Source organism: Furipterus horrens, unplaced genomic scaffold (genome assembly GCF_987537825.1).
Source record: "Furipterus horrens unplaced genomic scaffold, mFurHor1.1.pri manual_scaffold_6, whole genome shotgun sequence".
NCBI classification, from domain to species: domain Eukaryota; kingdom Metazoa; phylum Chordata; class Mammalia; order Chiroptera; family Furipteridae; genus Furipterus; species Furipterus horrens.
In genome coordinates this window covers 134,055,317-134,077,548 of record NW_028327176.1, presented here as the reverse complement: position 1 = coordinate 134,077,548, position 22,232 = coordinate 134,055,317, and the positions used below count along the sequence as shown (strand labels likewise).

The 22,232-nt window shown below is 37.1% G+C and overlaps 1 protein-coding gene across 2 annotated transcripts in view; it reads left to right on the top strand.

The window, feature by feature from the left end:
- The first annotated feature begins 4,816 nt into the window (after positions 1–4,816).
- Positions 4,817–22,232, top strand: part of MAP3K7 (mitogen-activated protein kinase kinase kinase 7) — a 68,053-nt gene continuing 50,637 nt past the window's right edge. The window contains exons 1-4 of one of the 2 annotated variants that reach the window (XM_090279678.1): positions 4,817–5,221; positions 16,860–16,970; positions 19,935–20,000; positions 20,484–20,529. In XM_090279678.1, the coding sequence (XP_090135804.1) occupies positions 5,102–5,221; positions 16,860–16,970; positions 19,935–20,000; positions 20,484–20,529 (343 nt within the window). In that variant the 5' untranslated portion in view covers positions 4,817–5,101. The remainder of the gene's footprint in view (positions 5,222–16,859; positions 16,971–19,934; positions 20,001–20,483; positions 20,530–22,232) is intronic. The other variant, XM_090279679.1, reaches the window with a different exon arrangement.

Here is a 22,232-nt window from a genome sequence, read left to right as displayed (position 1 = left end):
GAAACTCCATGGGCTGTGAAAAACCTAGGATAAAGATGTGGGGAGTAGAAAATATGGGATAAACTTAAATATCAAAGAAATGCATGAATTTAGGGAGCTGCTCTCCAGCAATGTCACTGAATTGCGTACTGCAGTTCTGAATATAGTACAGCAGAAAACTATTTCTGAACTTCTTGGAAAGAATAATTTTTGATTGAGTTGGGCTAGTTTGGTTCTGGGACAGCAAGTTAAAGAGCACTTTCTAGATATAGAGCTCAACCTAAACAGACTTATGAATAATGAACATTTGTTGGTTGCATACCATTCCCTTCTTTGCAACTCCTGAGTTTTCAGATTTTTCTTCTGGTTGGCAGCTGGTCCTACTCAAAGCTCATGCTTCTTTGAGTTCTGGATCTAAGCTAAACAATATATTTGCAACCTCAAACCTCCCATCCTCCATTCCTCACTCAACGGTACAGTTGCCAAGGGCTTTTGAAAAAGCAAATTCCCTGCTCTTCTGAAATAGCTAGCTACCAAAAGATTCTCTCTGTCACTATACTATAAAGTGCAGTATGTTGTATGAAAAATGAAACTGTTAGAGCATGCATTCTGAATTGGGATGATATCACCTCCAAGCAGGTGAAAATGAGGAGAACAAAAAATTTTACTATTTTTATGTATAAAGCAGAAATATGCACACAGTACAAAAACAGATAAACAGCATATCTGTGGTATTAAAATTTGGGGGAGCATTAATAAAAAGTCTTAGAAGTCTCCTGGGGGAGGGGAAATAATAGAAATTAAAGGATTGAGAAACCACTGTTCTAGAGTAATGGCAAATACCACAAAGGACAGAAGACAATAATGAACCCCATTAGTAATGCTATCATTAAGTTTGTGACTCAAACGACATCTGAAGCCTGTTCTAGCTTTTGATTTTCCACTTAATTAAGCCAATAAATCCCCTCTATTGTTTAAGCTATTTTGTGTTGTTTACTGTTACGTATAATGAAAGTTATATTAACTGATAAAATATGGAACTCTGTACCTGATATATTATAATATGCCAATGCAACAGAACACTAAAATGGAACTATTTTAGTCTGTATCAGCTAAGCCTCCATAAAAATAGATGCCAGATATCCTCAAATCCAAAATGAGCCAAATAAGATGAAAATCCCATTTAGAACATGCAAAGAGATGGTGGGAATGGATCTCAAACTCTTTGGGCCCTCACCCCCTGGATAGTGTAAAAGGATTAAAATTGAAGACAGAGTTCAAGGTTAGAGAGGAGTTATTAGGATACTGACATGAGGTTGGATGGGGAGAGTGATCGAACTGAAAGGGACTTCAAGGAGACCACTTAAATAGTTTGATATCTATCTTTGGAAATTTGTGGTGAAACAATAGACTGGCAACTAAAATTTATGTGAAATTATGAAGTCCAAACTTTCATCCTGAACTCATAAAAATTAAAGGAAATGCGGTCAAAATTGAGGTGAACTAAGATGTGTCCAGCTCTCCTTCCTCATTTTTCTGTATTGACCCTTGAAAGACACAGGGGTTAAGGGTATTGGCCCCCTCCCCATACACAGAGTTGAAAATCCACATATAACTTTTGACTCCCCCAAAACTTAACTACTGTTGGTATCCAAGGGGGATTGGTTCCAGGGCCCCCCACAAATACCAAAATCTGGGATGTTCAAGTACCCTATATATAGTGGAATAAATAGATCCATGCATGTAGTCTTCTGCATCCAGACTCCCAACCAAAGATCAGAAACAACACAGGTATCTATTGAAAAAAAAAAAAGAGACCTAAGTATGTGAACCCACACACTTCAAACCTGTGTTGTTCAATGGTCAACTGTACTTAGGATTCTGATTGTAAGTGATAAAAATACAACTTGAATCACCTTAAATGAAAAATGGGAAGTTACCAGCTCACATAATCAAGTCACAGAATAGGAGAGGTAGATTGGACCTTGGGGATGACTCAATGCAAGAGACATATATACTGAGGGGGATTTATTGTAAGAAGCTAGTGAAAAGATGTCAGGCAGAACCCCACCACCACCAAAAAAAGGTGATCTACAAGAAAATGGACATGAATTGAATTTAAACTACTATCAAGACATCAAAATCAGTGGATAAACACAGAAGCAGAAATATTGGAGTAGAAGATGTTCAAAATCATGCAGGAAATTCACTTTAAAATACATCCAAAAAAAAAAAAAAAAGATAATGTATGTATGGATGATGGTTGGACTGATGGACAGATATGTTATAAAGCAAGCACAGTAAAGAGTTAATGGTAGAATCTTGGTAGTAGTTATAGGTCTTCATTGTAATTTTCTGTATGCTTAATATTCGTAACAAAATGTTGGGGAGATGGTTAAAACCAAGCAGAAGAACAATACCATGGCTGTAGTAATTAGTCCCTTGTCAGCAGAATTGTAGTCCTAAACTGAAAGTATAGAAAACAGCACTTGCAGGGAAAGGGGGGACTGGCAAAAGCTATTCATTCACCCAGAGCATAAAACAAATATTTCTTGAGTTCTCTCTTGGTAGCATCCACTGTATTAAAATAAAGGTGTTAAATCCGACATGACTTGCAGAATGAGAGCACAGGTTAAGAGGTGATGATTCTAGCTTGGGAATTCAAGTAGAGAAATGGCAGGTTAAAATGGTATCCCATTGACTTAATCTGCTTCATTTTGGTTATCAATATCATGTAGAAATAAAGTCAATTTTTCATCTGGACAACTGGGTAGATGATGCGATCCTTTATGGAGATAGAAAATGCACACAGAACAAATTTGTGGTAGGTGATAACCTTGAAATTCAGGTGATACATCTAAAGAGAGATGACCAATAGGTACAGAATTCAATAAAAACATCGAAGGCTGGGACAGATTGGAAGTCATCATCATAAGAGGTATAAGCAAGACCCTGGGTAAAATCATCCAGAGTGCACCGTGAGAAATTATTCTTTCATTCTTTTATCCATTCACCAAACTATCATCGAGTGTTTCTAGAACTATGAATAAAAAAATAACAATTATTTCCCAAAGATTCCTAACTTCTTGATTGCCAAATCCAATAACCTATTTGCAGTCCCAAATGTGCCTAACTTAATTCTGTACAGCATTTATTTGGCTGCCTACTCCTTAATTGGAAAGGTCTCCCCCAGTGATATTCGGATCACCATTTCCCTCACTTTCCCACTTTCTGTTCTTTTTCAATCTCTGACACGGAATTTGACCTTCACTGTATTTGATCTTTGGTCCTTAAACCTTCATCTTTAACTCCAATTTTCTCAGTTAGGCTTCAAATTAAACTAAATAATAAAGTATAACAGCTAATTTAAAAATTGTTGAGAGCACAACACAGGCAAGACTATCCGCCTTGGAGCTACTGTCCTACGTTCTACTAGCTTGTGAGGATCGTAATTGTTTTGGCAAGGATAAAATTCTCAGATGCTCTAAATACAGTGGCTGGAGAGCGAAAATACAAGACAGGACTCTTAGTCTGTTAATAGCTGCTGGCCAGCTAACAAAAGACTGCTTACATTCCTTCTATTGCTTTTTGGAATGTTGGATCAATTTCCAGGTGGCTATTTCCATGGTTCATTTTAGCCAGGGACTATCTAACTCCATACGCGTCCGCCTGTTTACACCTGGGCTTTCCGGAATGCTGCCCACAACCAATACAGAGGAGCAAGCACCTAGGTGGACCCAGTGCCTATACCAGAGCTGGCCTCACTTTACTTTCTCCCACCCCTTTGCGTATAGCTAATGCAAATTTTTAACACTACCTCTTTCTTCCCCCTACTTGATGTATAAAAGTGCTTGCAAAATTCTAGGCGATGGTCATGCTGTCTTTTCTACCTAGCCATGCTTCTGTGATTTAGACTCCGGTCTTCTTTTTGGCTAGCATTCTGACCCAATAAAACCTAACTTTAAAAAAAAAAAAAAAAAAACTTCACTTATGGAAGTTATTTTTTTTTTTGTTGTTTAACATTTTAATCCTATTTTCTCACGTCCTGAAGATGGCAACAAAAATATTTAATTTTCAAGGTTATTGTTAATGATTAAAATATGAAGCATCTAGCATGGTGCTCCACACTCAGTACTATTAATGCAACCCAAAACTTCATATGTCGTCGTCGGCAGCCGTCCGTCTCGAGAGACGATGGTGTAGCTTCTTAAGAGTCTATCTGCACCGCCGAGAATGACTTCATATGACTACAACAAATTATGTCAAATTATAAATATCTACCTTACCTAATATTAACTTCTGTGCCTGAGCACTAAGCCTACATATTGTTATTCAGGTTACATGAGCTGGCTCGCTCTTTATTATTTTCTTTAGAATCGCTCATAGTCATAAACTGGCTCAAAGTAACAGTAGCAACCGCTTCCTTCCATATACCATATTGAGGAAAGCACATTTTCCAAGTCTTCTTTAAACAAATACTTCAGCTTAGTTTAAGGGTGAAACTAAAAAGTAAGCTTCGTCACAAAAACTCAGTCCAACACTACCCCGACCGTCTGCACATGTCTGAGAGAAATGGGAGCGAGTCCATAACATAGTCCACGAAGCAGAGTTGAAATCATAACTTTCATCTTTCCCGCTAGTTCCTAAAGGACCAACCGCAATGACAATCCGTCTTGCTCGGCGCGACTTCCGTTCGCGCATTTTAAGTACGTCACAGCGTCAGACCTCGCGATATTATCCGGTTGCTGAGGCACTTTGATAAAGATCTCGCGAAATTTATTCTACAGATCCAAGTTAACTTCTTACCCTCCCCCACCCACCCCTAAAACTGTCCTTCCCTTCTCCGTCTCAGTTACAAAATTCTCCCTTCCCTTTCCTTGAGCTCAGGGCTCTCCTCCGGTTTCACATTTCAGGCCGGAACCGGAAGTTTAGTGGGCGGGGCCCGGCGGCGGAAAAAGCTGCGGAGCCGGAGCGGGGACTCGGCTCTGGCCGTAGCCCCTGTCTCCTCCACGGATCGCCGTGGCTCCAGACTGAAGGTCGGTCCGGAGGCGGGTGGGCGCAGGTCTCCCCCGGAGTGTCCGGGTGGTAGTCTCCCCGGGCCCCCCGGGCTCCGCGAGAGATCATGTCTACAGCCTCTGCGGCTTCCTCCTCCTCCTCATCTTCGGCCAGTGACATGATCGAAGCCCCCACCCAAGTTCTCAACTTTGAAGAGATCGACTACAAGGAGATCGAGGTGGAAGAGGTGAGCGAGGCCCGACACAGAGATGCCGGCTCCGGCCGGTCCCGTCTGTACTTGGTCCCGACTCCTAAGGCTTCTCTAGGCCCCTCCGATTCTCAGGGGCCCGCGGGTTTGACCGGAGTCCCCATCACCCCACGTAAACTGGGTGTAGTGGGAACTCTCTTGAGTTCAGCTACTCCGAGGTAGCTCTCTTTTTGCCTCACTTAGGCATTTCTTGAGTTGAATTTGATACTCAGGTGCCTAGATTTGGGACATCTCAAAACAGGAAGGTGAACTGGTGAAACAGTGTGGTCCACCAGTTCTCTTATCTATAAGCAGTAAATTCATCAGAGACTGTGGCCGTTTTGGAGTTTCAGTTCACTAAGACGCGGTGTACTTAAGAGCCAAAACTTGTACTATTATGTTGGACATCTAGCCTGACACGTAATGGGTGCTCGGTAAATGCTCGATAAATTAATGCATCGTCTTATCTAACAAAGCGTTTCCCCAAGTATGTAATGGTTTGTTTAATCTATTCCACAGAGTAATACTGAATGTTCTGTCTTGAGCTGGACTAATTTAGACGAATTTCAACATTAGTCGCGTAGACTGGTTACAATGAAATGCTGTTTCAAGTAGCATACTCTGAAAAGATAGTTAATGATTTTCATTGACAACTAGACTATAATGCCAGGCCAGAAATCTCTATTAGAAAACCCGGATCCATTCTATATTCTGTAGTAACTAAGTTATTTTAGAGCAAGGTAATAATGTGTCTTTAGTACGTAGTTTCTTTTCAAATTCACAGAGTAGTAGATTGTTTCTAAGGACCATAATATTTAGAATAAAAACTACATATATATTTTTTAAAGACTGACTTTGTAAAGTGTTAAAACTTTGGTTGAAATTAGTATCTATTATCATTTATTCATCATTTTTAAAACTATTAACTTACTACTTTGCATTACATATGCCATGAAGAACTCTGTATTGTATGTCCTATATTATACTCTCAGTTATCACTACTTTAAAAACCCAAAATTATTTTTAGGTAGCAGCAAACTAAAGTGAGATAATTATCATTTAACAAATAAGTTTTTTTCTATGAACGTTTTTGAGAAAATGCTGGATTAATCACTGAGTGTAACCTTATTTTACATGGTATGAGCAAGGCCTTTGGAGTTAGAGGGAAAAGTCCAGTATATCAGCTAATAGCTGTGTCATTTGGAGCAAGTTTACTTTCCTTAACTATGTAGTTGAGGTAGTTTATATTTCATTTTCTCCGTAAAACAGATGCTATTAGACAGTATGCAAAACACCAAACACAGTGTCTGACACACATTACTAGGAAACTGAGTTACAGAGAGGAACAGTGACCTGCTTTAAGGTCACATGGCTAAAAGAAGGACCTGTATTTTGAAAAGAGGGGGAATTTTTTCATGTGTATGTGTTTGTTTTGTTCAGTTGAGGCTATGATAAATTCCTTTTTCAGAAGTGGATAGTTGATCCAGCTTTCATGGCTAACATTCTTTCTTTTTTAAGAATAAAAATTCAGTGAGTCAGTATAAAAGAATTGCAGTTTTTAAATAAGCATTTACGTCTACCCTGTGGTGAACTGTCATACTTGTAGACTACAAGTTGTTATATAATAATAACTTGTACTTCATGGTCTACCAAGTGCTTTCCTAGACTTACATCATTTGATTCATGACCTTAGTTTTTGCACACCACTTTCTAAAGCATTTTACATTCTTGCTTCTTGGAGGAATGGAAGTTACTAAGGAGACATCATTTTGCTGCTCCTCTCCCAAAGCCATTTAACTTCTGATTGGGTTTTTATGTTTACAAAGATCCTTCTTTCAGTTTAGATGATGTTTTAATCTTACTTTGGTATATTTAGGATATTCCTGAGTTGATTTTTTGTTTTTAAATGAAAATTTCTAATATTAGCTAGTCATTAGTTTTTAGGTGTTTTTTTTTTTTTTTTTTAATACTCAGTTTATGTGCATTTTAAAGATTGAATTTCAGCCTTTCTGACTTTGAAGTCATTACATAATTTCCATTATATATCTTCATTTTGAACACATTAAAACAATGTTATATGATCCAGGGTGCACCATTGGCACTCAGTAATTATTTCTCAACTTAGATTCTGATTCTAGGTTAAAATCATGAAGAAGGGAACTGAGAATAATGACCAGAAACAAAAAGTAATTTTACACTGCTTTCAATATTTTATATGGTAAAAGTATATTGCCCATAAATAAAAGAAAATCATATTCTATATTTCTCAAATAAAATAATTGAATCAGCATTATATAGATTCAATTAGAAACTATGTAAGAAAGACATTCCAACCACAGGGCAAATATGCAATCCTTTAGTAGATGCATATGTTTTAAGGCATCAACTGATTTTAATCCTTGTATTCCTGATATTGTGACTCAGTAATATCAGAGTGGCATTTTCTAAATTCAGTTCTGATATCAAATTATGTAAGGTTTAGCCTTAGAAATCTACATGGTACTTCTTTTAAAAAGTCATTTAGTTTTTATCATCTGGATCTAAGTGTAGAGAATGTTAGAATAAATCGTGGGCATCTACTTTGGGAACTAGCTTGTAAGAAGTGGTAAAGGCAGTGTGGTGTGGAGAGAAGTGTACTGAGCTGGGTATTAAAAAAATTAGATGCCATAATGTATTTCAGTAATTTTGAACAAGTCACCTCATTTTTCTGGGCCTTTAATTTCTCATGTGAAATGAGAGATTGAACAGATCATTTAAGATCTCTTCCAATTCTAAAAGGAAGACATGTTTTATTGTTTTCAGTATTTATGCTGTTTCCACAGTAAGCTTTAAGAACAGTGATCATAGTCTCCTATGGAATGTAGTTGGACCAATTAATTCTGGTTAGACAGGGCACATGATACCCCATTTTACAGATATTGACAAATGATCATAGTTTGATTTGTTGGGAACCTTATGCCCAAGTAAGTGGTAGAGTTGGGGATTGAATTTTAGATTTCTCACTCCTGAGTCAGTTGCTCTTACCACTGGATTTACAATATTCTTTTGGTTCTTTCTAAAGTACTGTATAACCAAATCTTATTTTGAGAATGAGGAAACAAAATACTGATTTCCTAGTACCTAACTGGTCCTGAGCACTTAATGAACACTCCTCCCTGGACAATACCACTAAGGTACTGAGGAAAATGAATAGAAAAATTTTAGGATTCTCTCCTTAAAAATTTTGACTTGTGAGACTAAAATAAACATAGGACAGTTAATTACATTTTTAGGACCACATATTTAAAAGCGTGAATATAATGTAAATTGAACACTTAAGCTGTAAGTCGAAAGTAGGTTTAGTCACACAAGGCTCCATTGAGTGGAAAAGAGTTTGAAACTAGTTTTCGAATAAAGTAAGCATCATGGATTGGGAAAGGCGCTAAGCAGAATTCTTTGCAGTTGTTTCTCTGCCTTGAATGAATGCTTTTCCCTCTAGAACTTCACAACTAGCTCCTTCTTACCATTCAAGTCCCACCTTAAATGTTACTTTCTTAGAGAAGCTCTCCTCAGCAACCTAGATCTTTTTTGCTTCTATCCTTATGCTACTTAACAGTGATCAAAACTGCATATCCCCCAGCAATATATAAGGTGCCTTAGTCACACTAGTAACTCCAATGCCTGGCACCTAGAAGGTTTTCTATAAGTATTAGTTGAATGAGTAAATGAAGTTATTACAGCATAATCATAAACATTTAGTACCCATCTGGTTCTGTTATATTACATGTGATAAAACCAGAGGTTAAGATTAGTTAATGATTTGGGTAAGGCAGCATTTAAACTAGAAATGAAATCTGATTCTTTTTGCAAATGTCGATTCCATGTAACACTCCATTATTCTTAGCAAATACTTTTGTTTAGCTGGGGTCAGCTGCTGTGAGTAAGCCAGGTATTGGTGGGCCTTTACTAATGGGCTAAATAGACCATAGGTGGCATGGTTGCTTTTTAAAAGGAAGACTCAAGAGTGTTGACTTCAAGTGCACCATATAAGGCACATATAATCGTTACACCATTTATGTTCTTAAGCTCCAGTATAGAGACATGAAAAAGCTTTGTTTTAAAGGGAAATGTAATAAAGAGCTTGGGAAGTGATGTATATTTTGTAGTTGTAGATTATGAGTGTATGGGCAACTGATATTAGAGAAAAACATAATTTATGGTGGCCTGAAAAACTGACTCCATAGGTTTGTTAGTCAATATTTAATTATGGATATCCAAAATTATTAATAAACACTTCTATGTGAAACTTAGTGATCATTGGTTTCAGTAAATCTGGAATTGTCATCAGCGAGGAGAGCCCAGTGATAACTTATATTGTATGTGTATAGCTTAAAAGGTGATACAAGCATATTATTTGAAAGAAAAATATTAAATGGGTCAGACGTCTTATGGCAGACTTTAAAAGACTGCATGAAAAATTCAAAAGAAAGTTTGAGTAATCTTTTCTGTTATCAAATCTGCCTTGTCAGCAGATGTCAGTTCCACTCTGCCACAGTTTATTAATAGATTTTGAAGTTCTGAAATAGTTGGAGGCTTCAAGTTCTAACTAATAAAGGTAAGATCTATGCTGGTTCTATCATGTTGCAAATTTCTAGCCAGCGTAATGGTAGCATAGCCAGGATTCATTCACGTAGTCCATAGAATAGGGCCAAACAAAACTGACAGCTATAGTTGCCGAGTTAAAAATAACATGAATTGACAATTAAGAATTACTTCACAGTAAATAAAAAGCACAAGGGCATACATCCTTTTCCAGTTAGTTTTGTTTAGGTGTTTTGGTTTTTAATAATGTGACTTGGATGAAGGAATGAAGTAGTATCTATCCTAAGGAAATTAGTTTTTAAAGGAGGTACTTTCTTTATACACACACACTCCAAATTCTGATTATTATTTTTTGCCTTTTAATACTAACTGCATGGAAATATTCTAAGCACCATCTGTTATATATTTCTGTTACATTTTTATTAAGAAATTAAGTTTAAATATACTTTACTGTATGAGACTAAGGTTGTGGACCCAAAACCAAGAGGAGACTAAACCGTGGGCATTGGGGCATGGAGATGCATATCGTAACAGAATTGCTCTAAAAACATTTTAATTTAGAAAACATTCATACATTTAGAAGGATATATTTCTAAATTGGCTTCTTTAAAACCAAAGCCTTCTTTGCATTCTTCTGTTCTTCTATTTTTTACAGATGAGGGATTGTGAAAAGTATCTGAAATATTTCTGGGTTTACCATTTTAGATGGATGTGTGTGATGGGGGAGATACTTCTAATTGGGATGTGCGCCCTTTTTTAACTCTTGGTGAAATTTGGTCCTTGGAGAAAGTTGCCATTCAAAATAATTGTTTTGATAATGTATCAAAGAAACAGTGTTATTCATACGTGAATGCACTCCAAAGAGCATATTTGATTTATGAACTTGAATCAAAAATTTGGTAGTAGGTAAAATGTGACTTTCTTTCAGAATTGTAGTTTGAATTTAGGTTTTTCATTATTTACCTCAGTTGCCATTGTGTGTCAGTTTGCTCTCTGTGCGAGTCTTTTCTACTGATCTGCCATGTGTTGAGAAAAACATTGGTTTACTCAAAATAATTCTTTTTCTTTCTTCCTGCCCAAGTTGGCATCTCAGTGCTCTGAAAAATTTCCATAAATAATATCAACTGTAGGTGAAGACTTTCTGGTCAATGTCATGGCTTCCACTGAAGTATCATGTCTCACCATTAATTATGTGTTTAATATAACCTAATACAGTTGTTCTCAAACATTAGAATCACCTTAAGGGCTTATTTAAACACAGATTGCTGAGTCTTAACCTTGGACTTAGTAATTTTGGGTTGGAACCTGAGAATTGCTATTTCTCACACATTTCCAAGTGATGCTGATACTTCTGTCCCAGAGACCACACTTTCGGAGCCTTTGGCTTAATGCTTTTGCTGGTTTTATGTCTGCTTTCTCCTTGGAACTCTTCTCTCAGCTTCTTGTGACCTTCCCCTGGTTTGCCTGCCTCTTTTTGTTGTTGTTGTTGTTGTTTTAAAGATTTTATTTATTTATTTTTAAGAGAGAGGGGAAAGGAGGGAGAAAGAGAGGGAGAGAAACATCAATGTGTGGTTGCTTCCTGAACACCCCCAACTGGCCTGCAACCCAGGCATGTGCCCTGACTGAGAATCGAACCAGCAACCCTTGGTTCGCAGACTGGCTTTCAGTCCGCTGAACCACCCCAGCCAGGGCTTGCCTGCCTCTTTTTTACTGTTCTCTCTGTGTTTGCTGGTTCTTTCTCTGTGTTTCAAATGTTGAAGTGCTTCAAAGCTCAATTCTGGGACCCCAATATTTACATATTATTTTTTAGTGATCTCATCCAACTGATTGACTAGAAATACCAACTAAATGATAATAACTGTTCCAACTTGTTATCTCCTGCCTGACATCTTGACTCATGTTTCCACTTTCTTTCTTGTTATTTCCACCCAGCTACCTAATAGGCATTTTAAACTTTGTATGACTAAAGCAGAACTCTGTTACTTTTTTAAAAATCTGCCTTCCTGATTGTTTCTTACCCTTCATAAACTGTTGCCTAATCCAGGGGTCCCCAAATTCCCTCCTCCCCAGCCTGAGCCTTGCCTCCTGGTCCACCTCTCCCCCGTCCTTGAACAATTGTCTTCCATGAAACTGGTTTCTGGTGCCAGAAAGATTGGGGACTGCTGGTCCAATCTACTGTCTTCTTCTCCACCCATTCTTTTTGCATGCAAACAATCAGCAAACTCTTGACTCTACCTTTAAAACATATCCCAGATCTGCCCAGTTTTCTGCACTACCATCAACCTTACCTTCAGAACTATTCTTTCTTGTTTGGGTTGCTGTAATAGCCCTCCTGCCTGGTTTCTCTATTTATATATTCCAGCTTTCCTCCAATCCATTCTTCACATAAGAGCTAGAATGATTTTCTAAATGTGAAATCATACCATCTCTTTTCCTTAAATCTCTCCAATTGCTTCGCATTGCACTTAGACTGAACTTTAGACTCCTTTTTATGGTGCAGAGAGCCATTCAGGATCTACGCTTTACCTGTCTCTCCAGCCTCATTTTGCTTCACTGTTCCCTTCTCCCACTATGCACTGCCCACACTGAACCCTGTTTCTCTGGGTTGCCACTGAAATGTCCTCTTTCTAGTGAAGCCTTGCTCAACTACCATGATTAAAATTGAGGTGAGGGGAGTGCATATACATGTACATGCACACAATTATGTTCCTTTTCTTAGCAAAATTATCATTTCCTAAAAATTATGTTTTTCTTAGGTATCTTGCTTCATTTGTCTCCCTTCATGAGAATGTAAGCAGTAAGAGCAAGGATTTTCGTTTGTTTACTTCTGTTTCTTGCGTGCCTAGGATAGCACCTAGCCTATAGATGGGGTTCAAATATGGTTGAATAGGGAATGAGCGTTTTTTTTCCCTTCTAGGGCCTTTCCATTAGTTGTTTCTTTTCTCTGGTTGGTTCCTTGTGTCATTCAAATATCAAATTAGTAACCTCCTTAGTTGACCTTCCCATTTATCTTGCCTGAAGTTTCCACTGATCTCTTTGTCATATCATTCTGTTTTTTTCTACATGACATTTTTTTACAGTCTCATGTTTTTCTTATTCATCTTTTTGTCTGTTGACTGTCTTCTTCCGCTTCCCCTTTAATTGAAAGTACACTCCATGTAGATCAGTGACATTGTCTTATTTACTGCTGTATTTCTGATATCCCAAAGACAGTCAAGAAGTACTGGTTTAAGAACAAATGAGGTTCATTGTTCTCTTAGCATAACCCTCACTTTCACCTCTTAAAAACAGACCTTACCCCATTTCTCCCTACTTGCTGACTAGGCTCTCGCCTTTGGCTGTCATTGATCCTCTCAGACTCAGCTGAGCTCTGCAGTTAGCTCCCTGTATTTGAGATGTCTACCATCCGCAGCCTCTGGTAGAGGTTCCAACACTGTGCCCAACAACAGCCTCTTTCCTGCAGTCAGAAGAGTCTTTGATTTTCAGTAACCTTGCTTTTCTCTTGGCTAGAGTTTTTCTGTATCATTTCCATGTTCTTTTGGGGCTGAGAGAATCTGAGGAGGGTCTCCCTCTGTCTGTATCTACCTTGCCACTCTTACTCATTTGTAGCTTCCCATGTTGGCAAAGCATATTCTGTGAGGCCGCCTTCTCCAGGGGATCTCACTGTGAAGTGGGGAGATAAATCCTTTCTGCCCTCTACTCCTTAAGCCTGTCCCAGAAGGGGAAGGGATGGTTCGTTAGCCACTGTCATGTACTCTCACCTTTCACTTTCTTCAGCTCATGTTTAAAAATATGTTAAGTACTGTTGTTTTGTCTTTAAATTTCTTCTCTATCTCACATTCATCCCATAAAGGCGGGGGTCAATTTTTTATATATTTTTTTCTTTTCACCCTTAATATTTCTACCTTTATCCCATTTAAAAAATGAAGACTTTTGATACTGCAATATGATGATTTATAAGAAATATATATTTGGCTTCTGAGATGACCAAAATATATTTTTTATATATATTTGGTCTTTGTGCAAGGTTCCTGGCTTACAGCTCCCAAAACTTCAGAATTTCCTAAGTGAGGCAGCAATAAGGATATCTTTTGTCTTTTTTTATGCCGAGTAGATTACTTTTGGGTCGCACTTGAGAATGGGACTGGTTTCCAGGAGAACCAACCACTCCTGTGATTAGAGGGTTGGAACTTTTAAGTCCCACTTCCCTTAACTCCAGGGAGTGCAGAGGGGCTAGAGGTTGAATCAGTCCCCAATAGAGAATGATTTCATTAACCATGCCTTTGCAATGAAGCCTCTATAAACATCCAAAAGTACAAGGTTCAGAGAGCTTCCAGGTTGGTGAACACATGTGATTGGAGGAGACTGTCTCACAGATTGGGCATGGAACCTCCCTTTGCTCTCTGCATCTCTTCCATCTGGCGCTTCCTGAATTATATTCTTTTATAAATGAACTGGTAACCAATAAGTAAAATATTTGTCTGAGCAAGGTGGTTGGTCAGAAGAGTGGGGGGCAGTCTTGTAGAATTGAGCCCTTAACCCATGGGGTCTGACACTCTCCAGGTAGATTGTGTCAAAATTGAGTTGAATTATGGGACACCCAGCTGGTATCTGAGAATTGCTTGGTGGTGTGCGGAAACTCACCCTGCACACATTGGAATTGGTGATTAGAATCATTTGATACACAGAAATTTAAAATCTTTGAACATTGACTCTATGCATCTAAACTCACTCCTTTGAATTCACAGCAATTCTTTTTCTTACTGTGTAATTCAGTTTACATATACAACCTGGGTGGGCAATTTGGACTTTATTATCATTTTTAGATCTGTTGTTTCATATACTTGTAACATAGCTTATGGCCCTACCTTGATTCAAGGCTTTTTAAGTCCATGGGCTCTCATCTTACATGAATATGCTTGCTTTATGTTTCAAATAATTGTTTTCTTCAGCAAAAGGAGGAAAGTTTATCATGTCCTCATTGGCCCCTATTTTGTTCCCATGGTTTTAAGTTGAAAGCTCAGAGACAGCCATCATCTCAGCACTAGGTGGCACTTATGCATCACAATTAGTCATGCATACCTAACACAGTTTGTAACAAGTGCATGATTCACAAATGCAATGTTTAGAATCCCTGTGTGGACTTTTCCTGAGAATAGGAACATGAAACAAGAGGAGACCTACTAAGTACCATTGCTTTGGTGTATTTGTAAATACATAGTTGAAGAATATAGTAAATTCATAATCATTATTTCATAGTAATTTCAAATAGATAGGAGAGTTCCCATCTGTACTTTCTTAGCCTAATGTTGCCATAAAGTTGAAATTTGTTTTAGGACCTGTTTGCTATTCATCATGGTTAATTTTGAGAGAAAAGAGTAGTACAACTCCGTACACTGGTTCATATCCAACTCTAAGCACATACTATTCTCTTATAGTATTGAGGAAAATGCCCGGTTTTGACTTATGAACTCTGTAGATATTCACTGAGGAAAATATAGGCATCTCCCTTTCACTGTTGAGAAAAACAGAAGCTCAAAAACATTAACTTACCTACCCAGCATCATAACTAATAGGTAGACAGAACCAATATGCAGACTCAAGTCTGTTGGGTTCTAGAGCCTAGGCATGCACTTTCTTTTATTCTAATGGTGCCAGGTTTAGCCAATACCATTTATGTTGCAGCAACTGGATAAGTGCAAATGACTAATGTTGGTTCCTTTCTCTTATAAGAGGTGTGAAGTAAAACAAGAACCTAAAGAGCAGGACTTCCCTGAGCACCCTGGGCTAGGAAGGGAAAAAGAAAAAAATCACCAAAAGAAAGATTGGCTACCAAAGATGTTGGCCTACTTTTGCCTAGACACAGTCCAGTTTCCTTTAAGCTGATGACACACAGAAGCCGAATAGAGTGAAAGGGTCGTTACCTACTGTAGGCTTCAAACCCTGGCTTCTCAGAAAACTTACTAACCATGTGATTGTGGACAACATGTAAATTTGTGACTTGGTTTACTTTAAAACGGAGGAGGATTAAATGTAACAATTTATAAATGTACATAGACTAGTACCTGGCACATGATAAAAAATAAATGTTAACCATTTGGGTGGTTTTATATATTAAGCAACATGAGAAATATCAATAATTATCCTAGCTATAGCCAGCTTTGTTATGGAAGAGTTCTTTTGTCCAGAAATTCGTTCATGTAATTTTGTCTAAAGTGAAGACTCCTCCTCCAATGGATACTTTCTGAGATATAATACAGATATATGTGTGCAAATTAGTGTTCCTAACATTCTGGTGTTAGATTGCCTGGCATCAAACCACAGCAATTTGTACAAATTGCTGAGTTGTGCAATCATTACCATAATTCAGGTTTCAAACTCTTGTTATCACCTCCCCATATACAGTTAACCCCAATTTCCACTCTCAGCCCCAGGCAAACCACTAATTTGTGTCTCTGGATTTGCCTTTTCTGGACATTTCATGTAAATGGACTCATATAGTCTGTGGTTCCTCATATCTCTGGCTTCTTTCACTTACCATAGTGTTTTTGAGGTTCATTCATGTTGTAGCATGTATCAGCAGTTTGTTTCTTTTTCTTGACAAAGCATATTTTATTTTATACATAATGCCATGTTTTTTCCATCCTTCATAGTGGCCAGTCTTTTTATCTATATTTTTATCTATATTTTTCTCTTCACGGTCTGCTGCTACTGAATTATTCAGAGCTGTTTTAATTTCATTAATGTGATAGCTTGAAACATTGATTATGTTTCTGCATTTTATTTTTTCAAGCCATGTTCTATCTTCTTACTCATCTTGCCTTTTTAATTTGTTTCCTGTCTCCAAGAGCCTTTTTTTGTTTGTTTGTTTTTTTAGCTGTTTTGGTTTTACTTGAGAATGAAGAGTTGTCTAGACCATAAACTTTCCAAGGTAGAGACAAATACATTTCATTTATCCTCACTTTAATAAGTCTTTCAGGTTGGCTTTAGTGTTGTATGTTGAGCTAGATTTATTTGTTTCTGATTCTTATTTTATTTTTTTTCTTTTTTAACTTAGGTTGTTGGAAGAGGAGCCTTTGGAGTAGTTTGCAAAGCTAAGTGGAGAGCAAAAGATGTTGCTATTAAACAAATAGAAAGTGAATCTGAGAGGAAAGCTTTTATTGTAGAGGTAAGTTGAGATGTCATTTCTGTTGCATATTTTTTCACCTAAGATACTCTATGAATTTAATTATGATAAAAATTGTTTCTCAGTTGTCATTTTCTGTATACTTGAATATCAGCAATTTGGTTGAACTAAAGGGAATGCCATAGGAAAATATTTTTCATTCACACTCTTTATTCTTATTAAAAATTAGGGGGAAGGGAGGCTTACCTCAATGAATTCATCTCTGAATTAAAATGTAATTTCATTCATGTAATTCAGTTCTATTTCAAGACAAAGAATTTAAATTTTAAAGTAGAAAAGAAATACTATTCTCTCCCATTATCTAAAATTAAGAAGGGAAATTTTATGCATTTATTTTGACTGGATATTTTTAGAAATTCGAATAAGATTATTTTAAGGGAAAATAATTTCAAATTGGTTTTTCTCATGTAGCATGAAAATTTACAACTGTTCTCATACAGATTTATTGATGAAGAATTTAATCATGAAATTGTATTATCAGACTTACTCTATTAATTTTGTACTATTTTGTATATTAAATTACAGTGTTTCATTAAATCAGTGGTTTTATCACTTTTTAACTTCATTGGCCAATGGATAAGTAGTCTTTATAAACCTTGTGAATTTATATTTGTGATTTTATTTAATTTAATTTTAAAATATACTGCATGATATCTTTGAATGTATAACATTGAGAAATGAGAATTTGGTTGTGATATGAAGTGGATTTTGTTATTAATTGAATGAGTTGTGGAATACTGATGAATAGTTTAATGTTATCATAAAGAAAGATAATCTCTGTTCTGGCCAGGTGGCTCAATTGGTTGGAGCATCATACCATACACCAAAACGTTGTGGGTTCATTCGCTGATCAGGGCACATACATAGGTTGCAGGTTCAATCCCCAGTTGGGGCATGTATGTGAGCCAGCTGATCTATGTTTCTTTTCTTCCTTCCTTCCCTCTCCTTTCCTACCTCCTTCCCTCCTTCTCTCCCTCCCTTTCTACCGTTCTCCTTCCTTACCTCCCTCCCTACCTCCCTTCATCTCTCTATAAAATCAATAATAAAATATCCTCTGGTGAGGATTTAAAAAGATAGAAAGAAAGATAATCTCTAGTAGTATGCTCCAGGAGTCTGGCATCAGCTTAGCCTTATTCATGATTTTTGTTTATAGTTTAGATAAGGTCATTGATCATATACTGTTGTATTGGCAGTTTTACAAAAATAGGTAAAAGCATAAGTGTTAAATGCTAGGAAATAAGAGTCAAAAAGATTGCAATAGCTTGGAGGGGAAAAAAATTAATCAAGGTTATGCATACATGTAATTTAAATTGTCAAACAGTTCTCTACGTATTCTTACCAAAAAAATTTCAGTCCTCTGTACCTCCTCACATCAAGTTTTCTGCTTCTCAAAGGCAACTACTTTGAGCTCATTTCTTTCTTTTATTTGGTGTCCCCCAATCCAGAGACTTTATTATACCTTCTATAAAGTATCTATCTATGGGATGATAAAGAGCCATTCACTAGGCTGCTTGAAGTCAGGGAGGGAGGGAATCTTTAAGTCTTTCAGCCAGTCTCTCCTCTTTTATTAGATTATTTGCATAGGTATCTTATGCTACCACCACTTCCCAACCTTTTGGAGGTTTTGTGAGCTAAACCTTGTTGCTTTTCACTTTTTTCTCATATCTTTTAGGTCTGCTTGGTCAGGTATTGCTAGTCATTCTCTTTCCTACTTCCAAAACGTTTGCATTGTGATCATCCTTCTGAGTTTGTGCCTTGAAAAAAATACCTTTACTATCTTATTAGAATTTGAGGAAGGAGCAGGAATAAATGCTTGAATAATCTGCTATCTGAAGCTCAGTACTAAATCTTAACAAGATGGAATATAATAAATATATATAATAAATGAATATGCATAATAGTGATATCAGTTCTTCTGTTAAGACTGAAAATTTACAAATATTGGCTGTAGAAAAATACAGCTTTCTAGTTATATATACAGTAGTAGAAAGATTTACCTTAGTGAATTTCATATGAGCCAGCAGTATAATGCAGGTAATAGAGGAGGAAAGGGAGAGAGGGGGAAGAGAAGAAAGCAAGGAGCAGTGTAAGGGGACACATTAGTAGAAGTTTGAGATGTATAGCAAAAGCAATGAGTACAGCCAAACCCTCACTGATCTCAGTATGAATCATTGGATCAGAGAAGATTAAAACTGGAAGTAGGAGACCAGCTAGGAGAAAGCTGGAGTAATTAATGCAGTGGCTCAGGTCGGAATTACTAAGGCAGTGGTAGTGGGACTGGCAAGAAGGACTTTTGTTCAAGAGATGTGAGATGGAGCGTAGGGAAGAGAGGACAAGTGTGCACAAAGGGCACAGTTTTTAAGTCAGGTAGACCAAAGCTCAAACCCTGGCTGCACTACTTCCCAGTAACCCCCTCTGAGCCTTATCTTAAAGGTCTCTCATCTTTAAAATGGAAATTATAATACTTACCTTTCAGAGTAGTGGGGAATTAATATAGTATCTATAAAGTACCCATCAGGGCCCAGCATAGAGTAGGTACATTACTCAGCCATAGGTATGGAGATGATGGTGACGATCATAAGATGGCTTCTTCTGGCTTCGATAACTCAGCCTGGTGACATCTCTGGGACGGTGTCCTAACATTTCTTGGCAAAGTTAGTTTCTTCTTATTTTACTTGTGCATTGTTTATACATAACTCCTGTTATGGCACTTTGCACATGGCTTTAACTATTTGTTTAGATGTCTATGTCCAACTAAGCTCTGAGATCTTTAGGGCAGGGTTTCTGTGCCATTGTGAGCAGGAACTTATGACCACAGTGCCTGCTGCATAGTAATAATAATTGTTGAATGACTTATGTTTTATACAACCCTCAGATTTTAATAATGCTATGAAATCAGTTCCTCAAAAGTTATCACTTCTTAAAAGAAACCTTAATTTGTTACAGCTTCGGCAGTTATCGCGTGTGAACCATCCTAATATTGTAAAGCTGTATGGAGCCTGCTTGAATCCAGTAAGTTTGTTGCTCTTTCATTGTCAGCTACATAAGAAGTGACATGGCAGGTGTGTGTGGGTGTGTATTTTAGCTATTTTGATGTTATATTATTTCTGGGGGAAAAAATCATGTAGTACTTTATATACTTCTTTCTAGTCTTAGCAACATAGCATATTGAAGTTGTTGTCTTAGTTCTTATCCAGTCACCTCATCTTTAGGTGAGGCTTATGCTGTTCTGTGACAGCACCTACTCATTAGCGCTGGAGAAAGTCCCCAAAGATCTTGTGATTATGTTTTTACATATTTCTCTACTCTTAGACAGTGGGTGCCTAGACCTGTCAGGTTTTAGATCATAGATAACGTTTTTCCCCTACAATCATTTCAATAGTGGCCAAAATAATGTTTCTTAATGCACTAATAAAATCAAAGATTGAACTAAGTTATCTTTCAAGTCCCCTATGATGCTCTGTGGTTAATTGTTCTTGTATATGTTTCCTTTAGGTATGTCTTGTGATGGAATATGCTGAAGGGGGCTCTTTATATAATGGTGAGTGTCATTAGATCTGTCTTTATCTAGTAGAACAAAATAATTGAAAATCTTTTAATATAAATTTCAAGATACTTAATGTTCTTCACAATTTACCTTCAGAGTCCCAAAAGGAGATAATTTTTTCTAATGTGCTAAAGATTAAATATAAAATGATAATACACTACAACATTAGTATGTAAAATTTAAAAATCTAAGTCTATCAGTCTTTTAAATCGATGGAACTTTTCATGATGTTAAATGCATTTAAGTAAAGTAAAATATGCTTTTTAAATAGATTTTAAAATAATATTCTTTTAAATTTTTTCTTTTTGCCTCCCTTTGAGCCTCCTCATTTTAGAACTCTAATTATATTTCCATTTTATTCTGCTTTATTTTGCTTTCTTTTTAATGTTTATTTTTATTGTTTACACTATCACAGATGTCTGTTATTTTTTCTTTTTGCCCTGCTGCAATCAGCCCTCACCCCCATATTTTTCTTTCTTTTAAAAAAATAAAACTGAATATTCACTTTACAGAATATTTTAATTATAACAATGAAAGAAAACTGTATATTCTTAACTAGTTAACTTTTAGAACAGAGCTCTTTCAGTCTAAGAAACTAACCATACATGTAAATGTATTATTTCTTGTTGCACAATTTATATAAAATAGATTATTGCATTTTATTTTTTAATTAACATTTTATATAAACTTTTTTGTAAGTATATTTTATTGATTATATTGTTACAATAGTTCCAGTTTTTTCCCCTTTGCTCCCCTCCGCCCAGCACCACCCCTCCCTCAACAATCTCCCCTCCCCAAGTCCATGCCCATGGGTCGTACATACAAGCTCTCCTGCCTCACCCTTTCATATATTCTTCCTCCCCTTCCTTTTTAAAAAAAAAAAATTAATTAATTAATTAATTTAACAATAAAATAAAAAATCCCGCCCTCTCAGACTTAAGACCCTTTACAATCTTATAAAGAACAATGGGCGAAGGTCTCGAGCTCCTCTAGCTGCTTCAAGCTGGACATGGTCGTCATCCTACCTACCCTTGGGTCCAGAAATCCCTAATAAGAGTGGGGGTGTGGAGGCGGGGGTGGCCTTCCCACATGCGGAAGGATCATGTAGACTCCAGGTCGGTTGGCTGTCCCCGGACAACGGCATGCGTGATTTAACAGGCTGGCATCCTTGTTGTATTCTGGGGGCAACAGATTTGGCAACAGGGTTAAAAGACATCATTCAATCCATAACCACTAGATGACAAAAGGCAGGTATTAATTTTTCAATGTCCCACATTAGGGAAAAGAAGGGCTTCTTTGGAGGAAAGTGTGCCATGTACATCTCGCCTGTCCAAAACCCTTTTGCCCATTATACTTAGTTTGGGCTGAGGGAAATAGTTTAGGTTTCCCCCCCTCTCAGACCTCTGGGCTCTTTCTGTCCAAGCCATTAGGATAGAAAAGAGAAACCAGTTTTAAAGTGAAGCCCACAGACCACCGCATTCTTCACTAACCCAGCCACTTTGTTCAGCCAACCATTGAGTCTCAGAAGGCAGCGCTGCAGACAGGATTAAGTGAGGCCTATGCGTACAGACAATCACGCAGGTAATGAGATCATAAGCTTATGCCCTTTGAAAACAGAAAACATGTTAATTTATGTAACATAACCCACATACGAGTCTAAACCTGTAGGACTGTCTTATCGGAAAGACATCCAGTTG